This window comes from Pelophylax lessonae (genome assembly GCF_965119305.1).
Source record: "Pelophylax lessonae genome assembly, chromosome: 3".
NCBI lineage: Eukaryota > Metazoa > Chordata > Amphibia > Anura > Ranidae > Pelophylax > Pelophylax lessonae.
In genome coordinates, this window is record NC_138770.1 from 468,945,756 (window position 1) to 468,971,275 (window position 25,520).

Genomic DNA, 25,520 nt, shown 5'->3' on the forward strand with positions numbered 1-25,520 from the left:
AAATAAAAGTGACTGCCAACAGTATGGAAGACATGTTCAAAATGAATTGACCAGAAAGACATAAAACAGAGCCTACGGACTTCTTTCCCTTAACAATCATGGCGACTCAGCTATCTAGGGTGCATAGGCTGCCATGTTGACAGGAAGTTCGGAGAGTGACAGCTCCCACCGGCGGAAGGGTTAGACGTGATTGTTGTGAAAATGACCGAAACTAGTGCATGGGCCCTCCGGCTGAGGAGACAGCTGGAATACAACAACTTCAATGCAGAGCAGTATGTGAAGGTCCTATCGCAACAGTCAGATGGAGATCGGGACTTACAGGAGCACCGGCAGCGCATACAGAGCCTGGCTGATGAGACGGCACAGAGCCTCAAGCGCAATGTCTACCAGAATTACCGGCAGTTCATTGAAACGGCTCGGGAGATCAGTTATCTGGAGGGAGAGATGTACCAACTCAGCCATATCCTGACTGAGCAGAAAGGCATCATGGAGAGTGTGGCCCAGACTCTGCTACATACCGACCGCACCGAGGCCGCCCGGGAGCTGCAAGCAGCTTTCCACAAGGAGGCTGAGGAGGGAAAAGTCAGGAACCTGACAACATTGTTGGAGAAGGTGGAAGGCTGCAAGAACCTGCTTGAGACTCCAGGGAGGTATGGGTGTCAGACATCAGTGATCCGCTGGGTATATGGCATAAGTGACCTCCTGGGTACCTCTGTGTGTAGGGTATTACTGACCCTCAGGGTATAGGATATGGGCAATCTGCTGGGTATAGGCCACGGCTGACCTGCTGGGTATAGGGTATGACTGACCCCCTGGGTATAATATATGGGCGATTCATTAGGTATAGGGCATTGGTGACCTTTGCTGGGTATAGGGCATTACTGACATGCTGGGTTTAGGATATGCATAGGTGTGCGCAGCCTATTGCATTAGGGTGTGCACCCCAAAGTTTAAATACACATGCATGTGTTTGCCTACATGTATATGGCCCGATACATTACTCTCCCTGCTGGCAAAGTGAAATAGAAGCGTGTGGCACTTCTCTTATGGCAGAGCAGGTCAGAGGGAGATCTTTCCCATCTCCTCACTGGTAAACAGAGCGATAATGCTAATGTGCCCTAGGTGATTAGGGTGTGCCCAGGCACACCCGGCACACCCTGTGCGCACGCCTATGAGGATATGGGCAATCTGCTTGGTATGGGATATGGGCAATCTGTTGGCTATGGGATATGGGCAATCTGTTGGCTATGGGATATGGGCAATCTGTTGGCTATGGGATATGGGCAATCTGTTGGCTATGGGATATGGGCAATCTGCTGGCTATGGGATATGGGCAATCTGCTGGCTATGGGATATGGGCAATCTGCTGGCTATGGGATATGGGCAATCTGCTGGCTATGGGATATGGGCAATCTGCTGGCTATGGGATATGGGCAATCTGCTGGCTATGGGATATGGGCAATCTGCTGGCTATGGGATATGGGCAATCTGCTGGCTATGGGATATGGGCAATCTGCTGGCTATGGGATATGGGCAATCTGTTGGCTATGGGATATGGGCAATCTGCTGGCTATGGAATATGGGCAATCTGCTGGCTATGGAATATGGGCAATCTGCTGGGTATAGGGCACGGCTGACCTGCTGGGTATGGGATATGGGCAGTCTGCTGGGTATGGGATATGGGCAGTCTGCTGGGTATGGGATATGGGCAATCTGCTGGGTATGGGATATGGGCAATCTGCTGGCTATAAGATATGGGCAATCTGCTGGGTATAGGCCACGGCTGACCTGCTGGGTATAGTGTATGACTGACCCCCCTGGGTATAGTATATGGGCGATTCATTAGGTATAGGGCAGCATATTGGACACACAATTTTCAGGGATCTGAAAGTTGTTGGTATAGGTAAGAAATCTGAAAAGCTGGAGATGCCTTACAATGCAGATGTACCATCTCAATAACATTCTATTTATGTATTTAAAGAGTAAACCCCCCTTAATGACTTTTACCTATAGGTAAGCCTATATTAAGGCTTACCTATAGGTACTGTAAATATCTCCTAAACATGCACCGTTTAGGAGATATTTACATTGAATGCAGCCAATGATGTCATCACCACCCATGCCATTCCTTCAGAGGCCTGTGCCGTGAATTGCGGCTCCCGTGCGTATGCGCGGGAGTAATGTCATCACGCCTTCGGCCAATCAGATGGCCGAAGGATGCGAACCAGGACAGCCGAAAATGTCTGCCGTGTTACTGGTGAGCGGGCGGCACTGCGGGGGCTTCGTTCTAAGGTAAATATTTTATAATGAGCTAGTATGCGATGCATACTAGCTCATTATGCCTTTTGCCTTTCAGGTTTTTCTTTTTTTTTTTTTTTTATTTTAATTTTTTTTTTTTTTCTGAGGTTTACAATCTCTTTAAATAAATTAGTAGTGTGAGGAGGAAAGGAATGAATCATAACAGAAAATTGTATCAAATACTTATTGTAATTTTCCTTTCCTGGCGCCAATCAATACTAGCATACATTTATTATTTATTATAGGTACTTATAAAGCGCCGTGCATTTACGCAGCGCTTTACTTATAAATTGTACAGTCACATCAGTCCCCACCCTCAAGGAGCTTACAATCCAAAGTCCCTAACTAACATTCATACATACATATTAGGGCCAATTTAGACAGGAACCAATAACCTACCAGCATATCTTTGGAGTGTGGAAGGAAACCAGCATACCCAGAGGAAACCCACACAGGCACAAGGAGAACTTGCAAACTGAAGGCAGGTAGTGATATGGTTGGGATTCGAACCAATGACCCTAGTGCTGGTAGGCAAAAGGGCTAATCACTGCGCTGCCTTACATGGGGTAGTTTGCTGCCATATTGGTGCCAGGAAAACAGAAAATGATTTCAAATCCTTGCTGTCATTTTCTCTTGGGCCATCCATGGCAGCATACTACCACATGTGTGCTGCCATGTTGGCCCCAGGAAAACATTTTTATAAGCAGGAAATTTCCTGAGCACAGAAGGTGAGTGTGTTTAGATGTTTGCCCTATTCAGTGTGCATTTTCTTTCTGTTTAGACACTATGCATGAGGATGTCAAAATACACTGCTCAAAAAAATGAAAGTAACACTTTGAAAACACGTCAGATCTCAGTGGGGGGAAATATGCTGGATATCTATACTGATATGGACTTTGTAATGTAGCAAAGGGTGTGTGTGATCCCTGCGCTGTCTGAGGTGATAAGAGACTCCCTGCTGCAGCGCCACTGGTACTGATACTAAACAGTTAAATATATTGTTATGGGAGTAGTGGTGCGCTTCAGGGGTGGGTCTTATTAAATCTCTAATTGGATGGGTAGGACTTTGTAATGTGTTAGGAACAAAAAGGATGCCACATCGTTTGATTGAAATGAAAATGATCAACCTACAGATGGCTGAGTTCAATGACACCCCAAAAATCAAAGTGAAAAAATGATGCAGCAGGCTAGTCCATTTTGCTGAAATTTCATTGCATCAACTCAAAATGGTACTCAGTAGTTTGTATGGCCCCCACGTGCTTGTATGCATGCCTGACAACGTCAGGGCTTTCTCCTAATGAGATGACGGATGGTCTCCTGGGGTATTTCCTCTCAGATTTGGACCAGGGCATCACTGAGCTCCAGAACAAACAACCTAGCGGCGTCGGATGGACCAAAATGTAATGTCCCAGGGGTGTTCTATTGGATTTAGGTAAGACGAGCATGGGGGCCATTCAATGGTATCAATTCCTCCATTCTCTGGGAACTGGCTGCATACTCTCACCACATAAAGCCGGGCATTGTCGAATTTATCGTGCACCAGGAAGAACCCAGGACCCACTGTACCGGTCTAGGGTCTGACAATGGGTCCAAGGATTTCATCTTGATACCTAATGGCAGTCAGGGTGCCATTGTCTAGCCTGTAGAGGTCTGTGCGTCCCTCCATGGATATACCTCCCCAGACCATCACTGACTCGCCACAAAAACTGGTCATGCCGAATGATGCTACAGGCAGCATAACATTCTCCTTGGCTTCTCCAGACCCTTTCACATCGGTCACGTGCTCAAGGTGAAGCTTCTCTCATTTGTGAAAAGCACAGGGCACCAGTGGTGGACCTGTCAATTCTTGTGTTCAATGGCAAATGTCATTTGAGCTCCATGGTGCCGGGCAGTGAGCACAGGTCCCACTAGAGGACGTCAGCCCTCAGGCCACCCTCATGAAGTCTGTTTCTGATTATTTGGTCAGAGACATTCACACCACTGGCCTGCTGGAGGTCATTTTGTAGGGCTCTAGCAGTGCTCATCCTGTTCCTCCTTGCACAAAAGAGCAGATACCGGTCCTGCTAATGGGTTAAGGGCCTTCTACGGCCCCATCCAGCTCTCCTAGATTTACTGCCTGTCTCCTGGAATCTCCTCCATGCTCTTGAGACTGTGCTGGGAGACACAGCAAATCTTCTGGCAATGGCACATATTGATGTACCATCCTGGAGGAGTTGGACTGCCTGTGCAACCTCTATAGGGTCCAGGTATCGCCTCATGCTACCAGTAGTGACATTGACCCTAGCCAAATGCAAAACTACTAGTGAAAAAAAAGAGTAGGATAACAAAATGTCAGTGGCCTCCACCTGTAAAACCATTCCTGTTTTGGAGGTAGTCTCATTGTTGCCCATCTAGGGCACCTGTTAATTACATTAACACCAAAGCTGCTGAAACTGATTAACTACCCACTCTGCTACGTATCTGAGCAGATTAATATCCCAGGAGTTTATTGACTTGATGTTGACTCGATGCTATACTCTCATTAAAACGTATTCCTTTAATTTTTTTGGGCAGTGTACATGCGTTCATATGTGTTATTAGCTCATTTCTAAACACAGCATGTAATCAAATGCATTGCTATGCATGAATTTGCACCTAAAGGTGCATCTAGGAACCTTCAGTATAGCTGCGTTTACACAAGCAATAATATCGTGCACCCTGGGATCATTTTAGCCTGGCTTCCTGCAGCTAAACTTGTGGTATGAAACTGAGAATTTTTCTCTCGGCTCACTTCTTGGCAGATCTCAGAGAAAAATCATCTCCTCTGGCACCCTGTTTATGAAGCGGGGAACTTCAGTTCTTACAGGTAAAACAGAGGAGAGGTTTTACCTCTCAAAACAGCCAAGATCAGTGTAAAAGTGAATGGGCTGCCTGCCAGACATAGCAAGATTACAGTACGAGAAAATCACTGAAACACTCTGGTGCCCGTTTATTAAGCAGTGGTAAATTACCACTGCTAAAGACACGGGCATTCTCAGAGGAGACCCCCACCTGATGTAAATAAAATAATTAGTCCCGCTACACAATAAAAAAAAAAAAAAGTTATATGTGTGTGTGTGATATATATTCATAAATATGGCAGGGAGACATGTTTACTGTCTTGGGGGGAGTCAATATTCCGTCTTCCTCCTCAGTTTTCTGGGGATTCTGTCTTCTCTCCCTGATTCTCCACCTCTGATCTGCTGAATCTGGGAGTGTGAATTCTGGCACAGATCACCAGTGAAGTGCCGAGATTGCAGCTTCATAAACTTGCAGTTTCTGTGCCAGTCAGTGACCGTTTCTCTGGGTGCGGGGATTATCAGCGGAGAACATATACTCCCCCGATCATCTCTGTTTCATAAACCAGTAATGATCCAAGATGAGCTGCAATCATAAGGATCGCTGCTCATCTAGGTGTCATAAACGACCACCTTAGATGCAGGAGAAATAAATCTGGGAAGTATAAAATGTTTACTCTTCCCAGATCAATTTGTCCTGTGCATGAGGACTTCCAATAAAGAGACTTAATGGCCATCTCGTGCATGTCCTGTATACTAAAATTGCTTTGACTGCACTTTGCTCTGCCAAATTCAATAACCTACATTTCTTGGTGGAAGTCAGACTCCAGATTGCCTATGTATCCGTATCCTAGTAATACAAATTCTAGTATGTGTATGGTTAGGCAGTGCTGTTTGGTGCAGATTTCAGGATAGCACAAGTTTTCCTTCACTACACACATTCAATCTGGGGATTTGCACTAAACTCCGAACCTGAAGAGGGAGGGGATGATAAAGGATGCCCATATAAGCATTTTGAGGTACAAGTGTCATAGCGGAGTGCCCTTTTACTAAGCATGCTCAGATGCAGGCTCCTTTTAACTCAATCTCCCACAACTCCTCCCTGGGTTCCGGGACACACCCAGGGAGTATAAAGCTGCCCATACGCTAGTAGACTTTCAAACTAACACTCATGCAAACATTTGTATGAAAATTCTAAGAACATTTGATGTATATCATTCAAAATTATTTCCAAGTTTTGTATGCATTTGGAACAAGCAGATTTTCACAACAGAAAATGGCATACACGGTTGAGTGGGGTACACACTATAAGAAAATCAGGCAAACTATCAACCGGTTTTGATGTTTTACAGCAAGTCGGAACCGAGGATAGAAATAATGTGCAAAAATTCTTGTACGATAAAGGCTTTTTTTTTTCCCCCTGAAAAACATACAAGAATGATTTCCACAATCCGTGCGCTAATCATACCAGTCCAAGGGTTGCTGGTGTGTCCTCCTTCTAAGTCACAGTCTATAGTACAACTAAGTCGCTGCAGCTCCAGTCAGTTCCACTGGGTGGCGGATGAATATACTGTGCAAAAACAAGACAAGGCGCACATCTGACCTAATGTAATACAGTTCTTAGTAAAAGGCTTGTCAAATAAAAAAGATGACCTGAAGAGGGAGGCCACGCCCCAAAAACACATTGTCATAGCAACAGGGCTGGGTCCACGGTTCCTTCTCTCTCTGCCGATATTCCCCCACTGTCATCGGGTTTCCTGGCCGAATCTATGTGCGCATGCGCGGCAGTGCGAGCTAGATCGGGCGCAGGCGCATTAGGTGGAGACGCCGAAGGTGGAGCCGACCGCTCGCATAGGAAAGCAGGAGGGATCTTCAGGTTCACAAACACTGGAGCATTGATCGGGCTTCAACTTGAGGAGGCTATACCGGAGAGAGGGATAACTACATGCCCAGTACTGGTTGCCATACATGAGTGCAATCCTAATTTTAATTAACACGTCTTTTAATAAAAACTGTATTACACTAGGTCGGATGTGCGCCTTGTCTTGTTTTTTTTTTTCTGTTATTTGTTGTTTCTGATCATGCGCAGTCTTTTATATCTGCTATTTATCGTACGAAAACGGTACACATTAAACTTAATATGTTCGTTTTGTTCACATACAAGAAAAATTATGGAGTTTGTTCCTTCGGAAATTTTTATTTGTAAAGTCGGAATTGGGTATCGAAACTTGTGTGCACACTATATGATAATCCAACTATCGTGCCTCGTATGGAGGCCTGCCCACTGTCACAACTGGAAATTGGGCTGCTGGACCGTGGCCAACTAGAACACCGCTTCTCCAGAAGACCCAGAAATTGTGAGCAGCCCTTCCTTATTCCCATTAAAGTATTCCAGCTCCAGTAGGGTGATCTTTTGTCCTTGGGCCCTCGATCCCTCTAGCTTTATGGGATTGTATGCTTTTGTTTTCTTTACTGTTTTTTTTTTTTTGTTTGTTTTTTATTGGTTGAGCTAGATGGACTTGTGTCTTTTTTTTTAACCTGACTATGTAACTATGTAGCTGTTCACCTGTGTTACAAGTGCTACCCTGGACTTTACTGAAAGGATGCTGTTTATGAGGATAATTGCAAGTAGCTGTGTCCTGTGCTGCTTTACTGAAGTAGTGATTCTTGGGTTGACTCTCTGTTGTTCTAGAGAGTCTTATAAAGACTGTGCTATGCAGCCATGTTATTCTAATTGAGTCACAAACACATGCTGTAATTGTCTGTTTTTGCAACTTTTATTATTCTGCAGTGTATGTATTTTGCATTCAGAATCTGCTTAATAAACTGCACAGAATACTCCCAAGTCTGATCATTCAGAGGATTACCCATAATATTAAAGTTGTCATCTATGAATAGGAATGGCCATGTCAGACAATGATGGGAGTGCCTTGACAACAGCGGCCAGTAGTACTATTCCAGAGGAGGCAGGCAACCTACTGACTCTGCAATCATGGCCCTCTAATTATTGGCATGATTCCTGCTGCTGCAGCTTACACAGGTAATTGTCCAGGACAGCATGTCAGGAGTCTAATAGCACCCAGCTTCTACGGAAGACCCAGCTACAGAGGGGAGCTCCTCCCTAATAGCTACCACAGTACCCTAGTTCCAGGAGAGTGGCCCTTCTGTATCAATTGCCCTAAATCCCTCTAGTTGTTCACCAGTGTTGCCAGAGCTATCCTACACTTCACTGAGAGTTTATATTTGAGAATATGCATGTGTTGCTATTTGGTTTTGAATTGTTTTACTGAAGTAGTGATTCTCGGCTAGACTCTGATGCTATAGAGTTCTATGTTACCCTTAATGTTATCCTTAATAAGCCATAGAGGCATTGCTGTAAAGAGTCCATGTTTGTGCAGCTTTAATCTGTTTTGGATTTTTTTAACAGTGTATGCATGATTTTTGCTGTTCAGACCATCTTTTGCGTTATAAACTCTAATTTTGAATCTGCTAAGTAAACTGCAAGTTACAGTTACTTTTATCTAGAAATGTAGCCAAATACCCACCCTGTTACACTTGGTGTCTATGAACAGCATCGCATGTTAGACATTGGTGATTAGGGTGACAGGACAAACTACTTCTCCCAAGGGAAAGCAGGAAACCCACCACCCCTACAATAATAACTCCTGTATTCCTGGCAGGGTTCCTGCTGCAACAGTTACCCATGTACGCAGGGCAGGGTCAGAACCTGGTTGATTTAGGCCAAGAGATTGCAGGGCCTGATCTGGTCATATGGGATCTTGCCTGCTCAACAGGTAGAACTGGCCAATAATATCTTAGAGGAAAGGTTCCCCATGTCATGTCATTGAACGGGCTGCTCATACTGTCAGGGACCTGGGCCTTCTTGTGTAATATGCATTAGAATGCATTTGTAAATGAGACACTGGGGTTTCTGCCAAGTGTTCAACTGGTTAAAGCCTTGTGTGGGTCTGTTCCAGTTGGCTGAACAAGTCTGCCAACACTCTGTGGCCTGTTCAGTGTCAAAGGGGACTGAGGCCAAAAGTCTACCTCTAACCTGCCATACATCTGCCCCACTGGAAGTACTGACCTTTGACTTTCTTACACTTGACATGTCAAAAGACTGATAGCATAAGACTGATAGCATAACTTTACCCAGTTTGTGTTGCCAGTATTACCTGTGACCAGATCGCAACTTCTGCCTTTTTTTTGTATGGCTGTTGATTATACTGTACATTCAGACCAGGGACCTTGTTTGGAAAAAGAGTTTTTCCAAGAATGGTGCCACTAACTAGACATTAAGAAGGTGCACACTACCACCCACAAGGCAGTGAGGCATGTGAGAAGTTCAATCATACCCTGATACAACTGTTGAGAAACTTAGCTCATGCGAAAATTGACTTTACTAAAATTTGTCCACACAGAATCTGGTGCAGCTGTGCATAGTTACCAATCAGCTTCTAGGTTTTATTGTCAAAGATTGAAGTAAGAAGTTGATTGGTTACTATGCACAGCTGTAAGAGATTCTGTGTGCACCAGGTTTAGTAAATCACCTTCATTATGACTTCTTTGAATCATGAGTAGAAATTACTATTCTATGAAGTCCAGCAGTTTGTCAAAGATTTGTCATGGGTGAAGCAAGAAAAGTTGTAAGCATTTGACTTTTAACATGGGGACGGAGTGCTAGTCTGACACGCACACCAATAAGGAAACTTGCAAACACTGTGTAAGGAGGTCCCTGGAGTTGTCCTACAACAGCCCATTCAAGGTGTGCCAGCAGGGGCGTAACTACAGGGGTTGCAATTGCAACCGGGCCCCATGCTCCAGGGGGCCTGTGCTGCTCCCCTGTACACCTGGATAGTATAGGATGTCACAATAGAGAACCAGGAAGGGGGTCGGTAAATATGTAATTTACCAGCTCCTTCCTTTTCTGAATGGACAGAGTCATAGTCAGTCACATTGTAAAAAAATGAAATAAAATGATAAAAAATAATACAATTAAAATACCAAAACATAAAAACTACTGGCACCAGTGGGTGAACTTTCAGGATCGCAAAGGTCACACTTGCAACCAGGCCCTGGCATTCCACCACTGTGGGGAGGCGCCAAGATGGCAGGAAGGAGGCCCACTGCAGAACTTGTGAAAGGGTCCCGCAATGAGAGTAAAGGACCCCAAGATCAGTGGGAAGAGCCTCAGGCTTGAAGGGAAGGGCCCCGGCCAGGGGTCCGGGGGGCCCTTCATGGTTTCTTGCACCGGGGCCCTGTGTGCCAGTCTATGCTATCTAGAAAGAAGGAACCAAAAAATAAAAAATACTCCTACACTATGATCTCCTGAAACCCATTGAGACCCAAAGAGAAGCCCATAATGCAGTTTTTGAAGAACCTTTCTAAATTTGTGGGCAATTAATGTCTCTACCTCCAGAGGTTCAATGGTGCTGCCTCTGGCTCATCCACCATTCTTCCAAAACTTCCAAACCTGTGTGTCTCCTCTCCCTCCCCCCACGGTTCCAAACTTGCCTTTGATTTCTACAACCTGGCCCTAAAAATGTAGAGCAGGAGGCTGCAACCATCAGTAGACATAAAGATGGCCAAACAAATTTTGCTTCGTGGGTGGCTCTGTCGGCACTCTTCTGTCCAACGTCCTTTTGAATACAAACTCGAAGGATCTGGGAGTTACATTGTGCCCAACAGCAGCTGCATCCAATCAGATGTAGTTCATTCAAGTATTCTGAAAATCACAAATTCTGGCAGTTGGAATAAAATTGACAATACCACAATTCATCTATCCTCACTGTAACATGCATGGGTGAATCTGACGTATGGCCACCGTAAGTACAGACCAGTGGAAGACAACACCTTATCAGCTCCATGCATGCAGGCAGGGTCTAGTATAGGGAGGGGACAGCTCCGTACTGTTGCAGGATACAAAAATAATCTGTTTACTTTGATGTTTTATATCCTATTTATTTTTTTTTAGAAAACTGTTTATGTAAACTTGTATCTTGCATGTATAAAGCAGGTGACACCTTGTGAGAGACTTGTATCAGATGTTACTGAAATACATTGCATCAGCCAGTGCGTTCTTGTTTTAGACTGCACATGCGTCTCATCACTACTAGGTGCAAAGCAGTTATTTGTCTTTTGTTTGTATTGCTATTATCTAAATTATATAACCTGTTATTTAAAGAATAACTACACTTGCAAAGAAAGTGAAGTTAGCTTCTTACCCCCGATCCAAAATATCTCCCCCACCCCAGTTGCATACTTACCTCAATTGAATAAATACAGCCCACTGCAGTTCTCGGCACCTCCAGTTGAAATCTTTCCTCTGGCTGCGCCTGCACAGCAGGACCCCATTGACTACTATGATGACATCTTCCGATACAGTGCAGCTCCATAGGCGTCGCCAATAGAGGTCTATAGAATTTATTGTGCAGACATAGGCAAGGGAAAGATGATTTTAAGCTAGGGGTGCTGAAGATTGAGGGCTGCAGTCATCTAAATCAGGTAAATATATTTAGGGTGGGGGAGGGCAAAAGGATAACTTTTTTTACTTTGATTTAAAAAAAAAAAAAAAAAAAAAAGTTCATCTTGCATTGTACCATGTTGTCCAGGAACAAATCGAACTATAAAAATATATTAAAGTTATTGTGTACAGTTTACTTACTTTTTTTTCCCATCTATTTTCAGGTACTTGGTTTATAATGGGGACTTAACCGAGTTTGATGTGGACAGCATGACCCTTATACAGAAAGTTCATGCATTTTTGATGAATGACTGCTTGCTTATTGCTACTGCATTACCAAATCGCAGAGGCATGTACAAATATAATGCACTGCATAACTTGGATGACCTCGCTGTAGTGAATGTAAAGGAAAATCCACCAATGAAAGATATGTTCAAGATCCTTATGTTTCCTGAAAGTCGGATTTTTCAGGCAGAGAATGCAAAAATTAAGAAAGAGTGGCTTGAAGTTTTGGAAGAGACAAAAAAGAACAAAGTTTTAAATGATAAGCGTAAAAAGGAAGAAGCTGTCATGGTTACCCCTGTTGTTGCAGAAGTGTCAACTAACCCATTTTTGAGTGGGGAAAAGCAAGATGAAGAGGAGGAGGAGGAAGAGGTTGATCTTTCTTTAGAATGGATTCAAGAGCTCCCTGAAGATTTGGATGTCTGCATAGCCCAGAGAAATTTTGAAGGGGCCGTTGATTTGCTGGATACATTGAATAATTACTTGCAAGATAAACCTTCAACCCATGCTGTGCAGGAATTAAGAGCAAAAATAGATATGCGCGTTCGACAGTTAACTGATGTTTTGGTGTTTGAACTTTCCCCTGACAGATCTTTAAGAGGAGGTCCCAAAGCAACCCGTAGAGCTGTTTCTCAGCTTATACGTTTGGGCCAGTCTACCAAGGCATGTGAGCTTTTCTTAAAGAACAGAGCTGTGGCTGTGCAAACTGCTATACGTCAGTTGAGAATTGAAGGGGCAACAATACTTTACATTCATAAATTGTGTAATGTTTTTTTTACTAGTCTACTGGAGACAGCCAAAGAGTTTGAGATGGACTTTGCAGGCAACAGTGGTTGTTACTCTGCCTTTATTGTATGGTCCCGTTCTTCCTTGAATATGTTTGTTGATGCTTTTAGTAAACAGGTCTTTGATAGTAAGGAAAGTCTTGCCACCGCAGCAGAGTGTGTAAAAGTTGCCAAAGAGCACTGTAAGCAACTTGGTGAAATAGGTCTAGATCTTACATTCATACTTCATACATTTCTAGTGAAAGACATAAAGGCTGCTTTGCAGTGTAACAAGGATATTATCATTGAGGCCACCAAGCACCGTAACTCTGAAGAAATGTGGAGGAAAATGAACCTGATGACCCCAGAGGCTCTGGGGAAGTTAAAAGAAGAAATGAGAAACTGTGGCGTAAGCAGTTTTGACCAATACACAGGCGAAGATTGTTGGGTCAACTTAAGTTACACAGTTGTGGCTTTCACAAAACAAATCATGGCCTTTTTAGAAGAAGCCCTTAAACTATACTTTCCTGAGTTGCATATGGTTCTCCTGGAAAGTTTGATGGAAATTATATTGGTGGCTGTTCAACATGTAGACTATAGTCTAAGATGTGAACAAGAATCTGAAAAGAAAAATTTCATTAGACAAAACGCGTCCTTTTTATATGACACTGTTCTGCTTGTTGTTGAAAAGAGATTTGAAGAGGGTGTTGGAAAACCAGCCAAACAATTGCAGGATCTGAGAAATGCCTCTAGATTGGTCCGCATTAATCCTGGCACTACATCAGTGGTATAACAATAATATAGGTTATACATTTTTCAGTCTTTTAATTAGCAGAGCATACATTTTTGACAGGTCCCCCGAAAAGCTTTTTTTTTTTTTCTTGACATTCTGATATTGACTGCTTTGTTTGGGGAGAATAAAATAGCTCTACTGTCCAGTACTGCTATTAGTGCTGTTATGAAAACATAATAGCACATGAATGTACTGTATTTTAGTGACATTTTAAGCACTCCAACTATGGGGAATAGGTTTCCAGACAGTCTTTTGAATAGTTACTAAAATTTTCCATTTTACATTTTTGTACTTGGCGCATTAAACCACAAAAACTAGGAAAAACACAGAATATCTGCACTTTAAAAAATATATATAAATTTTTCTGTGGCTTAGTATTAGCAATCTATAGCAAAAATGAAAACTAGCAACCTTTCCTGCAGAAGCTTCTCTACAACTGTGCATTGTATGCTTCTTATTATTTATCTATTATAATCTAGATTTTGGCTAGAGGTCTATTCAATGGTAAACCCAATATTCTTTGTTGTTTATTTGAAACCTAATTTGCTAAATGTTCCATTAAGGGTCCATTCACACTGGCGCGACTTGTCAGGCGACTTGGTCATCTGACAAGTCGCGGTCGGTCGCCTGCCATTGATTAGACATAGGGCGACCTGGAGGCGACTTGCATTGACTTCAATTATATGAAGTCCGTGCATGTCGTGCCGAGGTCGCGGTGCACGCTATGCACCGCAACTTCACAGGTCGCCCCAGCAAGTCGTTTCGCCCCCGTCTCTTAGGTTCTCTTCATGTAAAAGCAAAGCTTTAGGCAAATGGCTAAATGCACAGTTGAAATACATGTTTACTGTTCTACATGCCAAGTGGCAAGCTACAACCTACTGTATAAATCTCTACTACAGCCAAATTTACACACATTTTTCACACTTTACAGCAAGATGGGTGAAAAGTGTATTTTGTGATTTAGCAATTCATTGTTGGTTCAGCAGTTCAACTTCTTGTGTCCCTCTCCAGCCCCAGCCTCCACACTGAATCAAATTTATCACTTAGGCTGGGTAGACATGTACCAAAAGTTGGGCGGTTCAGCAGGGATGATCAGCTTCTGTTGAATGGTTATGGTGGAAAACCCATCATTCGAACAGTGCATGCAGCCATTAGCTGCAATTGTTGATCTGTGTATTCTGATGAGGGGGAGCCCTCACTGTCAGAATACCATAGAACAGTGGGAAATATCCCTGCATAAACATCACTTGTGTTGATGTGGGAATCTGTTATTTTTTATTCAACCTGCTGATGAAATGGAAAAAAACTCTGCATGTAAACCTTTCTTTAGTTTGGGTGAGCATGGAAGCACACCTGGGAGGTGGTAAAGCTGACCCAGGAAGCAGGCATTTTTAAACTAGGAAGTAGCTGAATGATCTTGCTGTCAAAATAGATTTTTTTTTTTCTTTCAACAGCAATACAATTTTTTAGTATTCGGTGCCACAATAATAATCTTGCAATCTTTTTAATAAAATTACATTTAATAAAAACATTTGACATAGCAGAGCTAATGTAGGCCTCATACAGTATAGGAAACATGGTATAGATAATGTGTGTTTATCTCTAAATACTGGCATTGGTGTTCTGGCAGCATGCATCATTGCAAAGCCATTATTCATATTTGTTTATATTATATACTTTTACATGTTTAATTGACAACATGGCTGTTTAATTCTAAGATATAACAATGTCTTCTATTAACTGCATAATGCCTGACACACTATATCTGAAGCTTTTATGACCTATTTTTGTGTAACCTGTTACATATTTAGTAAAATGAAAATAAGAAATCCTGGTTGCCTGCTGTGTACTGTGAAAATACTGCTGTTTTCTCTCTCCATCAATGTTGGGTTTTTAAACAGAAATGCTCCTTTTACTCTATTTGCATACACTGGTCTAACCACACAGTTTAGTACAAACCTGGAAGTTCATTATAGAAAGCAGGCTGCTGTGTTAAGCTGGCCATAGATAAGTGTTTTTTTTGTTTTTTTTATCCAGCCACTGACTTTGTAGTTGGTTACCAGCTCTACAGCAGAGACGAACTGCACCCAAATGGGGAAAGTGCAGCTTTGTTGGGAGAGAAGATGAGCAGAAGGTTGGAAGAGTTTAAACTAGGATGTGGAGAGGGGTGGGGTCAGAAGAAAGTATACAAGTGCAGTGAGCAAGTGTCAGTGTGTACCGATGGGGGACAAGTTGGTGGAGGGCGTGAAACAAGATTATAGCGAAACCTAAAGCTTCCAAGGCTAGCAGGCTTTCTGCACCTAAAAGTAGTCCAGGGGTGCAAAAATACAACATTAAAAAGTATGTGCACACATGCTAAAAGTCTGCAAAATGAATGGAAGAACTCGAATGGAATAGACTTCTGATACATGAGAACGATTTTGAATTTGTGGGAATATGAGAAACCTGGTTTGACAGCTCACATGAATGGTTTGGGACTTGTCCAAGAGTACTCTCTATATCAGAGGGACAGGGTGGGTAGAGGAAGGGGAGAGGTGTGCACAGTGATTTGATCGTAAAAATGAGGGATGACATTGCTAACTGGGCTTGTGAGGAAATGCAGTTTTTATGGCTGGAACTTCAAAGGGACAAATCAAACAGTGAATTAATTGTATGTGTATGCTATAGGTCCCCGAAGATTAAAGCGGTTGTATCCTCACAAAAAAAAAAAGCTAGTATGCATCGCACAAAGCCCCGACACGGTCGCCCGGACAGCGCTGAGGGAGCTGTCAGGTACCTTCGGCGTCTCTTCCTGGTTCGGCGGCTTCGAAGCTGTGAGTGGCCGGAGCCGCGATGGTGTCAATCCCGCTCATGCGCCCGGGAGTTTACTTTTCGGCAAAGAGCTCTGAAGGTCCCCCGGACCTTTAGAGCGCATGCGCTGCTAGTGTCAGCAGCTGCATGCAGGGCGAATATCTCCTAAACTGTGCAGGTTTAGGAGATATTCATATTACCTACAGGTAAGCCTTATTATGGGCTTACCTGTAGGTAGAAGTTTAGTGGCGGAGTATAATACTGCTTTAAGAAGGAGGAGGAGTCCCATCTACTTTCACAGTTGGAGATGGTGAGGAGGCAAGGATATGTAATAATCATGGGGGACTTCAACTGATACTGACAACTGCTTACTCAAGGAAGTCTCATAATTTCTTGAGCCCACGTTCACATTGCTCTGGTTGGACATGCGATTTGACATGTCAAATCAGAGCCAATTGCCGTCCAAATCGGTGCGACTCTGACTTTGCAGAGCCACACCAATTCCCAAAAGTAGTTTCTGTACTACTTTTGGCGACTTTGGGGGGCGATTTCCATAGACATCTATGCAGGAACCCCGCACAGATGTCTGTGAAACGCCCCTGAAGTCAGACTGAAATGCCAGCTTGAAATCGTGCGAGTTCAGCTGAACTCACACGATTTCAAACAGTCTGTGTGAACCTAGGCTGAATTTGATACAGGACAATTTTTGAGGCAAATGCTGGAAGCCCCAATTGGAGATCTGCTCTGCTAACTACAAATAACACAGAGCTGACTGCAGATGTGGAAGTAAGGGAAAATTTAGGCTACATTCACACCTGAGCGTAGCGTTTTTTACCGCGATTTACAGGCGTTTTTACAGGCGTTTTTAGATTGAATAGAAACCAATGGAAAACGCCTGTAATCTCCCCAAAAAGAAGCTCATGTACTTTTTTGAGCATTGGGCGTTTTGCTTACAGCGTCAAAACGCTCAGATGTGAACAGGGGCCATTGAAATGAATAGGATTTGTCTTGTTGGGCGTTTTGAGAGCTGATCCTAGAGCAGAAAAACTCCCCAAAAACGCCCCAAAACGCCTACATGTGAACGGAGCCTTAGGTATTATTGGTCACAGAGTAATGACCTATTTGCCATAAATTATAGGACCAATTCACATGGGGGGTAGGGCAAGAACACTTAATTTTAATTACTACAGTACATGACACTAAATGGGATTACATTCTTGAAACAAAGAACACTAGAGAAAAGTGTGATTGCTTTAAAGGATAAGTTCACCTTTTTTTTTCCAGGAGCTTGGAAAGAATTTACACCCATGATTGCAGGGGTACAAGGCCAGGCTCCTGCAGACAAGCCCTGCAGCTTTCAGCCTGTATGTAGCTATGGGATGAAAGCTGCAGGACTCTTTACAAGCTGTGGGTCTTGTGAATGAACTACGAGACAGCTCATCAGTGACCTCGCAGTCCATTTAGAACTATAAGCTGTCAGCCGCAATGGCTGACAGCAGTTGTAGTTTGTGCATTCTCAGGAAACTATGAATGAATGATGCGGCCGTGTAGGCAGAGCCTCACATGGCAGCATTATTTTCATATGGTGTGGGAGAAGGTCACAGGGAGAGGATGCAGCTGCTGGAACATGTTCCAAGGGGTAAACTCATCCTTTCCACGGGTACTTCCACACAGGCATTCCACTTATTTCAGCAGTTACTTTTTTCAATGAAAAAACGCATTCAGTTTTACATCAGTATTTTATCCGTTTTTTTTTTTTTTTTTTTACATCCACTACCAATGCAAAAATGTGGTAATGCATTTGTCCGTTTTACGTTTTTTTAACGGAATAAAAATAAGGCTTTGATCCATTTAAAAAAAAAAAAAAAAAAAAGGAGGTTGACAGATGTAAATAGATCATCCGTTTACATCCGTTTTTCTATGGAGATTAATTGATGTCTGTTTTTCATCCGTCAACGGAACTCCCGCATGAAAGGGGCCTTAAGGACATATTAAGCAACGACATTCATCGGTGTATTCCACTGGGCAACAAATCTAAAAGAACAAAACTTGAAGCTGGGAGGCTGAATACTAATTTTAAAAAGGCATATTCACAAAAAAATCATCTTTCTCTTTCATTCATTGACGGCCACAGCTCCTGATCTTCTTAACCATGGTATAAAGGACCTAGTTCCTTGCTGTGATCTCTGGTCCTGGCAATTTTTTCTTTTAGATACATTTTTCTCCTGTTATTTTCCTTTGAGATCTACAATCAACTGCCAGACTGGGCGATGGGCTCGATAATCTAGATCCAGTGTTCACCCCAGTCTGGAAAGTGGGCGCGCGCAGACCTCAGCTTTGCGCTAGGTCGGCCCAACATAGCTCCACCTGATGGGGGCCTGTGAGTTAAAGACCTCGCCAGCTCGCATACAACCGGGTCTTGGACCGAGTCGCATCGCTCCTCCGGGCCGACAGCCCCCCCATCTCAATGGAGAGGAGGTTCTGACTGGAGTGGTGCCCGCTTGGTTCCTGGTATGGTTAGTAGCTGTACCCTCTCTCCCCCTGGAGGGTTTTGGGGTAGACATGGGCCCCTTCTTGCGACGGTCAGACCCCCGGGTTCCCCTCCTTCCCATAAGGACACCCCTTTACCTTTCCCCCATCCTACCCCCCCTCCATTTATTCTGGGGCTGTGTGGGTGGTCTGGTCCACCTCCTGGGATGGGGGGCAGGGTGCTATGCCAGTGGGGGGGGGGTCGTGCTGCAGTCGACTGGAGGATCGGCTGTGAGGGGGGGGGGGGTTGTACCTGGTGGAGGCTCCTTCCAGGGCCCCCGTCCTACTAGGGCTTGTCCTTGAGTTTTGTTGTAGCCTGTGTGCTCAATACACGCCATATTGAGTCCGGTGGCCATTTTGCGGTGGTTTGCCATTGGAAATAGTGGCAGTGGCCATGACAGTGGAGCCCTGTGGGCGCTGATTTTGGCAGGGGGAGCCCCTCCTCATCCCCTGGTGCTGACTCCTGGATCTTTTCACTTCCTGATTGCTGCGCCTGGAGTGCAGACTATCATGGTGGCTGCAGGTGCCTGTTTCTGCTGGGTGGTAAGTCTGGTGGGGTCTTCTCCCTCTGCTGAGGCTCGCCTGGTGCTTTGTGCTAGCGCGGTGGGGGTTGTCTCTTTGCAGTGTTTTACACTTTTGTGGGCGTCCCCCTGATAACTTATGGAGTCTTTGGAGCACCTGATCCCCTCTCTGAGGCTCCAATCATCCATCGATGCACTGACGGCAGACCTGGAGTACTTTTGTGTTCCAGGTGGAGGTGACTTTCGGGCAACGAGTTAGCAAAAAGCGCCCCCCCCCCCCCCCCGCCTTCCCCTGAATCTGATTCGGCCGCCGCGGACACCGGTCACCTTGCTGGGTCTGTGACCACGCGCCCTGAATCCTCAATGGGGACGATTCCTCGATAAGGCACTGGTGGAAGCACTGATTGTATCTCTGTGCGTGAGACCTTAACCACTTAAGCCCCGGAAGATTTTACCCCCTTCCTGACCAGGCCATATTTTGCAATTCGGCACTGCGTGACTTTAACGGACAATTGCGCGGTCGTGCGATGCTGTGCCTAAACAAAATTGACGTCCTTTTTTTCCCACAAACAGACCTTTCTTTTGGTGGTATTTGATAACCTGTGCGATTTTTACTTTTTGCGCTATAAACAAAAAAAGGAGCGTAAATTTTGCAAAAATAACAATATTTTTCAAATTTTTTTTAATATGAAATTCCCCCCCAAAAAAATGTAAAAATCTAAATTTTTTAACATTTCAGGCCAATTTGTTTTCTGCTACATATGTTTGGTAAAAAAAAATCGCAATAAGCGTATTACTAACTAAGGGAAAGATTTTTGTAATTTTTGTTGTTTTTTTTTTTTTTTTTTTTTTTAACGAGGCGGCGATCTGCGTTTTTTTTTTTTTTTTTTTTTTTTTTTTGCGGGACTGCGACATTGCAGTGGACAGATCGGACCCTTGACTGACATTTTTGACACTTTTTGGGGTACCAGTGACATTACTACAGTAATCAGTGCTATACATATGCACTGTTACTGTAAAAATGACACTGGCAGGGAAGGGGTTAACTTTATTGGTGATGCAGGGGTTTAGTGTGTCCCTAGGGGCGTGCTTCTAACTGTAAAGGGATGTGGCTAGTGGTGTAACAACAGAGACATACAATCCTACATAGCAGGACCATATGATCTCTGTTCTTACACAGGGGAGAATGACAGGCGGCTTTGTTTACATCAGCCGCCTGCCTTTCTCCCTCTGCACCTGACGATCGCGAGTGACCGGCGGATATCGGGTCCGTCGGTCACACGTGCGGGGATGTGCAGGAGCGAGCGGGGGCGGGAGCGCGCCTCCGGCGGTGCGTGCTCGCCCCTAGAGCCTCGCAGGCTAGAGACGTAGTCCTACATTGCTTTGCCTGTGAGGGGCTGACTGCCGCAGTAAATATACTGTGGGCGGTCGGCAAGTGGTTAAAGATAGAGAACGCACCTGTGACAAAGGCGCAGGTTCCCTTTGGCACTCACGAGCCATCCAGAGCGGCAAAGGTATTTCCTTTCCCCGCCTATTTTGACAGAATTGTTGCTAAAGAGTGGGGACGACCAAAGCGTCCCCTTGGGGTTCCTAAGCGATTTGCTAGGCGATGCCCTCATGAGAAATCCCTTCTTAAAAAGAAGTGGACTGTTCCACCGGTGATGCACCCTTTAGTTTCCAGATTAAACAAGGCAATCATGGTTCCGGTTGAAGAGGATCCTGCTGACCGGAAGAAGGAGGCTGTGGCCTGTAATATATACACTCTGGCTGGTTCAGCACTGAGGCCAGTATTCACCATTGCCCTGGTGCGCAAACTCTTACTGAGTGGGCTAAGCTCTTACGCCGTGACCTGGAAGGAGAACAGCTCCCCCCTGCCTTTGCTGAGCTGGCAAGACCAGCTGGTCCAGGGGCTGCAGTTTATCTGTGATGCCTCTTTGAATGCGGCTCCCCTAGTGGCTCAGCTCTCTGTTTTGGCAGTAGTCCTTCAGCGTGACTTTTGGCTCAAATGTTGGTCTGCGAACTAGGCTTCTAAAAAAGGCCTTGACTGATCTCCCTTTTCAAGGAGATCGCCAGTTTTTAGCTACCCTGGATGACATTAATAATAAAGGTCTCACAGGGTGAAAGAGTACTTTTCGTCCGCAGGCTACTAAGGGCAGGAACCCTCGTCATAGATGTGGGCTCTCCTTCTCGGCTCATAAGAAGTTTTTTTTGTCCCTCTGGGTCAACTGACAAGGGCTCGGAGCCTTTCAGGGCCTCCTCTGGAAGATCCAAACGAACCTGGTTTGGCATCCCGAGAGCGGGCTTCTCCAGACCCGTGAGCAAAGCTCCTTCAGCATGATGGTGCGCCCTCACCTGTATCGGGGGTGGGGGACGTCTTCACTGGTCTCCAGACCCGTGGACTTCCCTGGTACAGACAAGTGGGTCCATGAAGTCAACCGGTCCGGGTACAAGATCGAGTTTCGCTCTTGTCCCCGGGCAAGGTTCTTTCTTTCCAACTTGCACCTGTCCCTGGACTGCTTACAAGGTCTGTTTGGGGCAGTACAAGACCTGTTACTTCAAGGGGTGATTGTCCCGGTTCCGACTTCGGAACATTTTCAGGGTTTTTACTCAAACCTGTTTACAGTTCCCAGGAAGAAAGGCAAGGTGCATCCAATCCTGGACCTCAAGGCACTGAACTGCTTTGTGCGGGTGCAGAGGTTCAGAATGGAGTCCATTCGCACGGTGGTGGCATCCTTGCATCAGGGGGATTTTCTTGCCTCTATCGACATCAAGGATGCTTACATTCACATTCCAATATGTGCCAGTCACCAGCGCTTCCTCTTCTTTGCTGTGGAAGAGAAGCATTATCAGTTTATGGCATAACCCTTTGGTCTCGCCTTTTGCTCCTTGGGTCTTCACAAAAGTGTTAGTCCCTGTGCCAGCATTGTTACGCCAACCGGGGATCGTGGTACTGGGCTACTTGGACGACCTTCTTCTGTGAGCCGAGTCTCCTACTGCTCTAGTGGAAAACCTGGAAATCACCATACGAATTCTGAGGGAGTTTGACTGGATTCTGAATTTTCAGAAGTCTGCTCTGGTTCTGTCCACGAAGCTGAACTAGGCCTTAGCCAGAGTGCTCCTTCCTCTGGATAAACTCCAGAAATTGCAGGCTGCATTTTGTCTCCTGCTGTCCAGCAGATAGTCATCCCTCCGAACTTGCATGCGGATGCTGGGCTTGATAGTGCCCACCTTCGAGGCAGTTCTGTTTGCACAGTTCCATACGAGGTCCCTGCAAAGGGAGATTCTGGCCAAATAAGACAAGACTCTGCAGTCTCTGGACCATTAAATCTGGCGGAGCCTGGGAACGAGGGAGTCCCTAATATGGTGGCTTTGTTCACCGGCACTTCGGCTGGGCAAATCCTTCTTCCCCTTTTATTGGACAGTGGTCACCATGGATGCCAGCCTGTCCGGCAAAATTTCTGCTCAGGAGATCTGGACACTGGAAGATTCCAGACTACCGATCAATGTCTTGGAACTCCGCGCAATCAGACTGTGCCTGAACCATTGGACGAATCGTCTTCAGGGATGTCCAGTGCGCATTCAATTGGACAATGCCACAAGAAGTGTCCTGGCAGCTCTGTAGGTAGCCGGCATTCTAAGGTGGGTAGAACGGTTCGTTCCTACCCTCTCCGCCGTAAACATTCTCTGGGTGGAAAACTGGCAGGCGGATTATCTCAGTCGACAGGCGTTGGACCAAGGGAGGCATTTCATCAGTTGTGTCTCCGGTGGGGCATCCCCGAGGTGTATCTGTTGGCATCTCGGCTCAACAGAAAGGCTCAGAGGTTTGTGGCTCTGTCACTGGATGCTCTGGCGGACACCACAGATGCGTTGGTGGCCACGTGGGGTCAGTATCGTCTCCTCTCCAGCTTCTGCCAAGACTTCTATGCAGGATTGAGGCAGAAGGGATTACGGTCATCTTAGTGGCTTCGGACTGGCCTCGCCGTGCTTGGTACACCGGTCTGGTGCCGCTGGTCGCCGACGTTACTTGGAAGCTTTCTCTCAGGAAGGAACTGCTGTCCCAAGGGCAAATCTTCCATCCTGCTTTACAGTCGCTGGCTTTGACGGCTTGGCTGTTGAATGCCAGGTGCTGATGGATAGAGGTTTGTCTGAGTCGGTGATTGCAACGATATTAAAAGCTAGGAAATCTACTTCTAGGAAGATCTACCATAGTACGTGGAAGTCAGTGGCTTAGATCTTGACTGTGCTTCAATGGGGGGTTGAGCAGAAACTGGCCTTGAGTACAATCAAGGGTCAGGTGTTGGCCTTAGCTGTCTTCTTTCAACGGCGCTAGGCCACATACTCCCTGGTGTGTACCTTTCTTTAGGGAGTTAGGCACTCTCCAGTTGCCGCTTTTGGGACCTCAATTTGGTGCTCTGTCCTTCAGAAGCCTCCTTTTTTGAGAATCTTCGGGAGATCCCCCTGCTTACACTGTCCAAAGCCTTTTTGGTGGCTATCACCTCTGCACACAGGGTGTCTGAATTGGCGTCATTATCCTGTCATTTACCTTACTTGGTTCACAGAGATAAGGTGGTTCTTTATCCCTGCCCGTGATTCCTTCAAAGGTTGTCTCTGATTTTCATTTTGAATGAAGATATTGTGTTGCCTTCCCTGTGTCCCAGGCCAAAACATCCGAAGGAAATTGCTTTGCTTTGCATGCTTTCGATGTGGTCCGGGCAATTAGGGTGTACCTGACAGCTATGGAGTCTTTTAGGAAATCGGACTCACTATTTGTGCTTATGGATGGGCCTCAGAAAGGGTTGTCCGCTTCCTCTGCGACCATTTCCAGATGGATCAGACAGGTGATCCAGGCCTATTCCATCAGGGGTCAGGTTCCTCCTTTCCCTGTCAAGGCGCACTCTACTTGGGCGCTCAGTTCCTCCTGGGCCTTCCGTCATCAGGCGTCATTGACGCAGGTTTGCAAGGTGGCCACCTGGTCGTCGGTGCACACTTTAACAAAGTTCTATAAAGTGGATGTGTTGGTATCTGCGGATGCTTCCTTTGGCTGCAAGGTTTTGCAGGCTGCTGTTTAAAGGACCTGGTCCTCTTCGAGGGTGTATTGTTTTTTTTTTCAGGTGAGCTCTAGTTATTTTGGTTGAACCCCTGGTTGGCTATAGTTAGCCTTGGGAATTTCTTTTTTGCTGTTCCCACCTCTCATGTTTACCACTGCTTTGGTACGTCCAGATGGTTAAGAAGAGCAGGAGCTGTGTCCATTAATAAATGAAAGAGAAAATGGGCTTTTTGACTTACCGTAAAATCCATTTCTCTGATGTTCATTGATGGACACAGCACCCACCCACTGTGGAGTTGTAATTCTTCTGACACTGCGTGTAACAAAACTGGGTACCTATAGCAGAGAGAGGGAGTATACCTTCTGGGACTGCCTATAGGCATAGTCAGACTTTTTTTCTGCCTAGTTTCCTATTCCTGTAGGGGGCAGTATAACCTAATGGTTAAGAAGATCAAGAGCTGTGTCCGTCAATGAACATCAGAGAAATGGATTTTACTGTATGTCAAAAATCCCATTTTTAACTACTTCTAGTCCAGGCCTTTTCTGGCTCTTTTTGTTTACGTGTAACTATCAGTATTTTTTGCTAGAAAATGACTTAGAACCACCAAACATGATCTAGATATATATATATATATATATATATATATATATATATATATATATATATATATATATTTATTTTTTTTTTTAAAGCAGAAATTGGTAGGTTTTGCAATTTCCTATGTCCTGGTATTTGCGCAGCGGTTTTTTAAATGCAATTTTTTTGGGAAAAAATACACTTTTGAATTTTAATGCAAAGAAACACAATACATAACCCAATTATTTTTTGTAAAATATAAAAAGATGAAGTTAGGCCGAGTAAATAGATACTAAACCCGTCACGCTTTAAAATTGCGCACACCCATGCAACGGCGACAAATGACGTAAATTTTACTATGCATAGGGGACGCTTTAAAAGCCTTTACAGGTTACCAGTTTAGATTTACAGAGGAGGTCTGGTGCTAGAATTACTGCCCATGATCTGAGGTTTGACAATCGCTCACATGTGTGGAAGGATCGCTGTTTGCGTGCGTGTGGGACCAAAACGCACGTTTGCCTTTGCGCGGAAGGATGGGGGGCACAATTTTTTTTTTTTTTTATCACTTTTATTGCTGTCACAAGTAATGTAAACCTGCTTGTGACAGCAATAGGCATGTAACAGGTCCCGTCCTTTTGCT

At 44.8% G+C, this 25,520-nt stretch overlaps 1 protein-coding gene across 1 annotated transcript; it reads left to right on the forward strand.

Annotated features, from left to right (window-relative positions):
* Nucleotides 1-14: 14 nt before the first annotated feature.
* On the forward strand, nucleotides 15-13,446 carry EXOC8 (exocyst complex component 8). Its single transcript, XM_082248845.1, has 2 exons — nucleotides 15-650; nucleotides 11,802-13,446. Exons 1-2 carry the CDS (start codon nucleotides 202-204, stop codon nucleotides 13,414-13,416), a joined length of 2,064 nt encoding a protein of 687 aa, XP_082104971.1. The 5' UTR covers nucleotides 15-201; the 3' UTR covers nucleotides 13,417-13,446.
* The last annotated feature ends 12,074 nt before the right edge of the window (nucleotides 13,447-25,520 follow it).

Bases quoted from the DNA above. Each gene is read 5' to 3' on its own strand.
- EXOC8 (XM_082248845.1), top strand. From the start codon at position 202: ATGACCGAAACTAGTGCATGGGCCCTCCGGCTGAGGAGACAGCTGGAA. The intron at 651-11,801 runs GTATGGGTGTCA...ATCTATTTTCAG, and splicing joins CTGCTTGAGACTCCAGGGAG to GTACTTGGTTTATAATGGGG.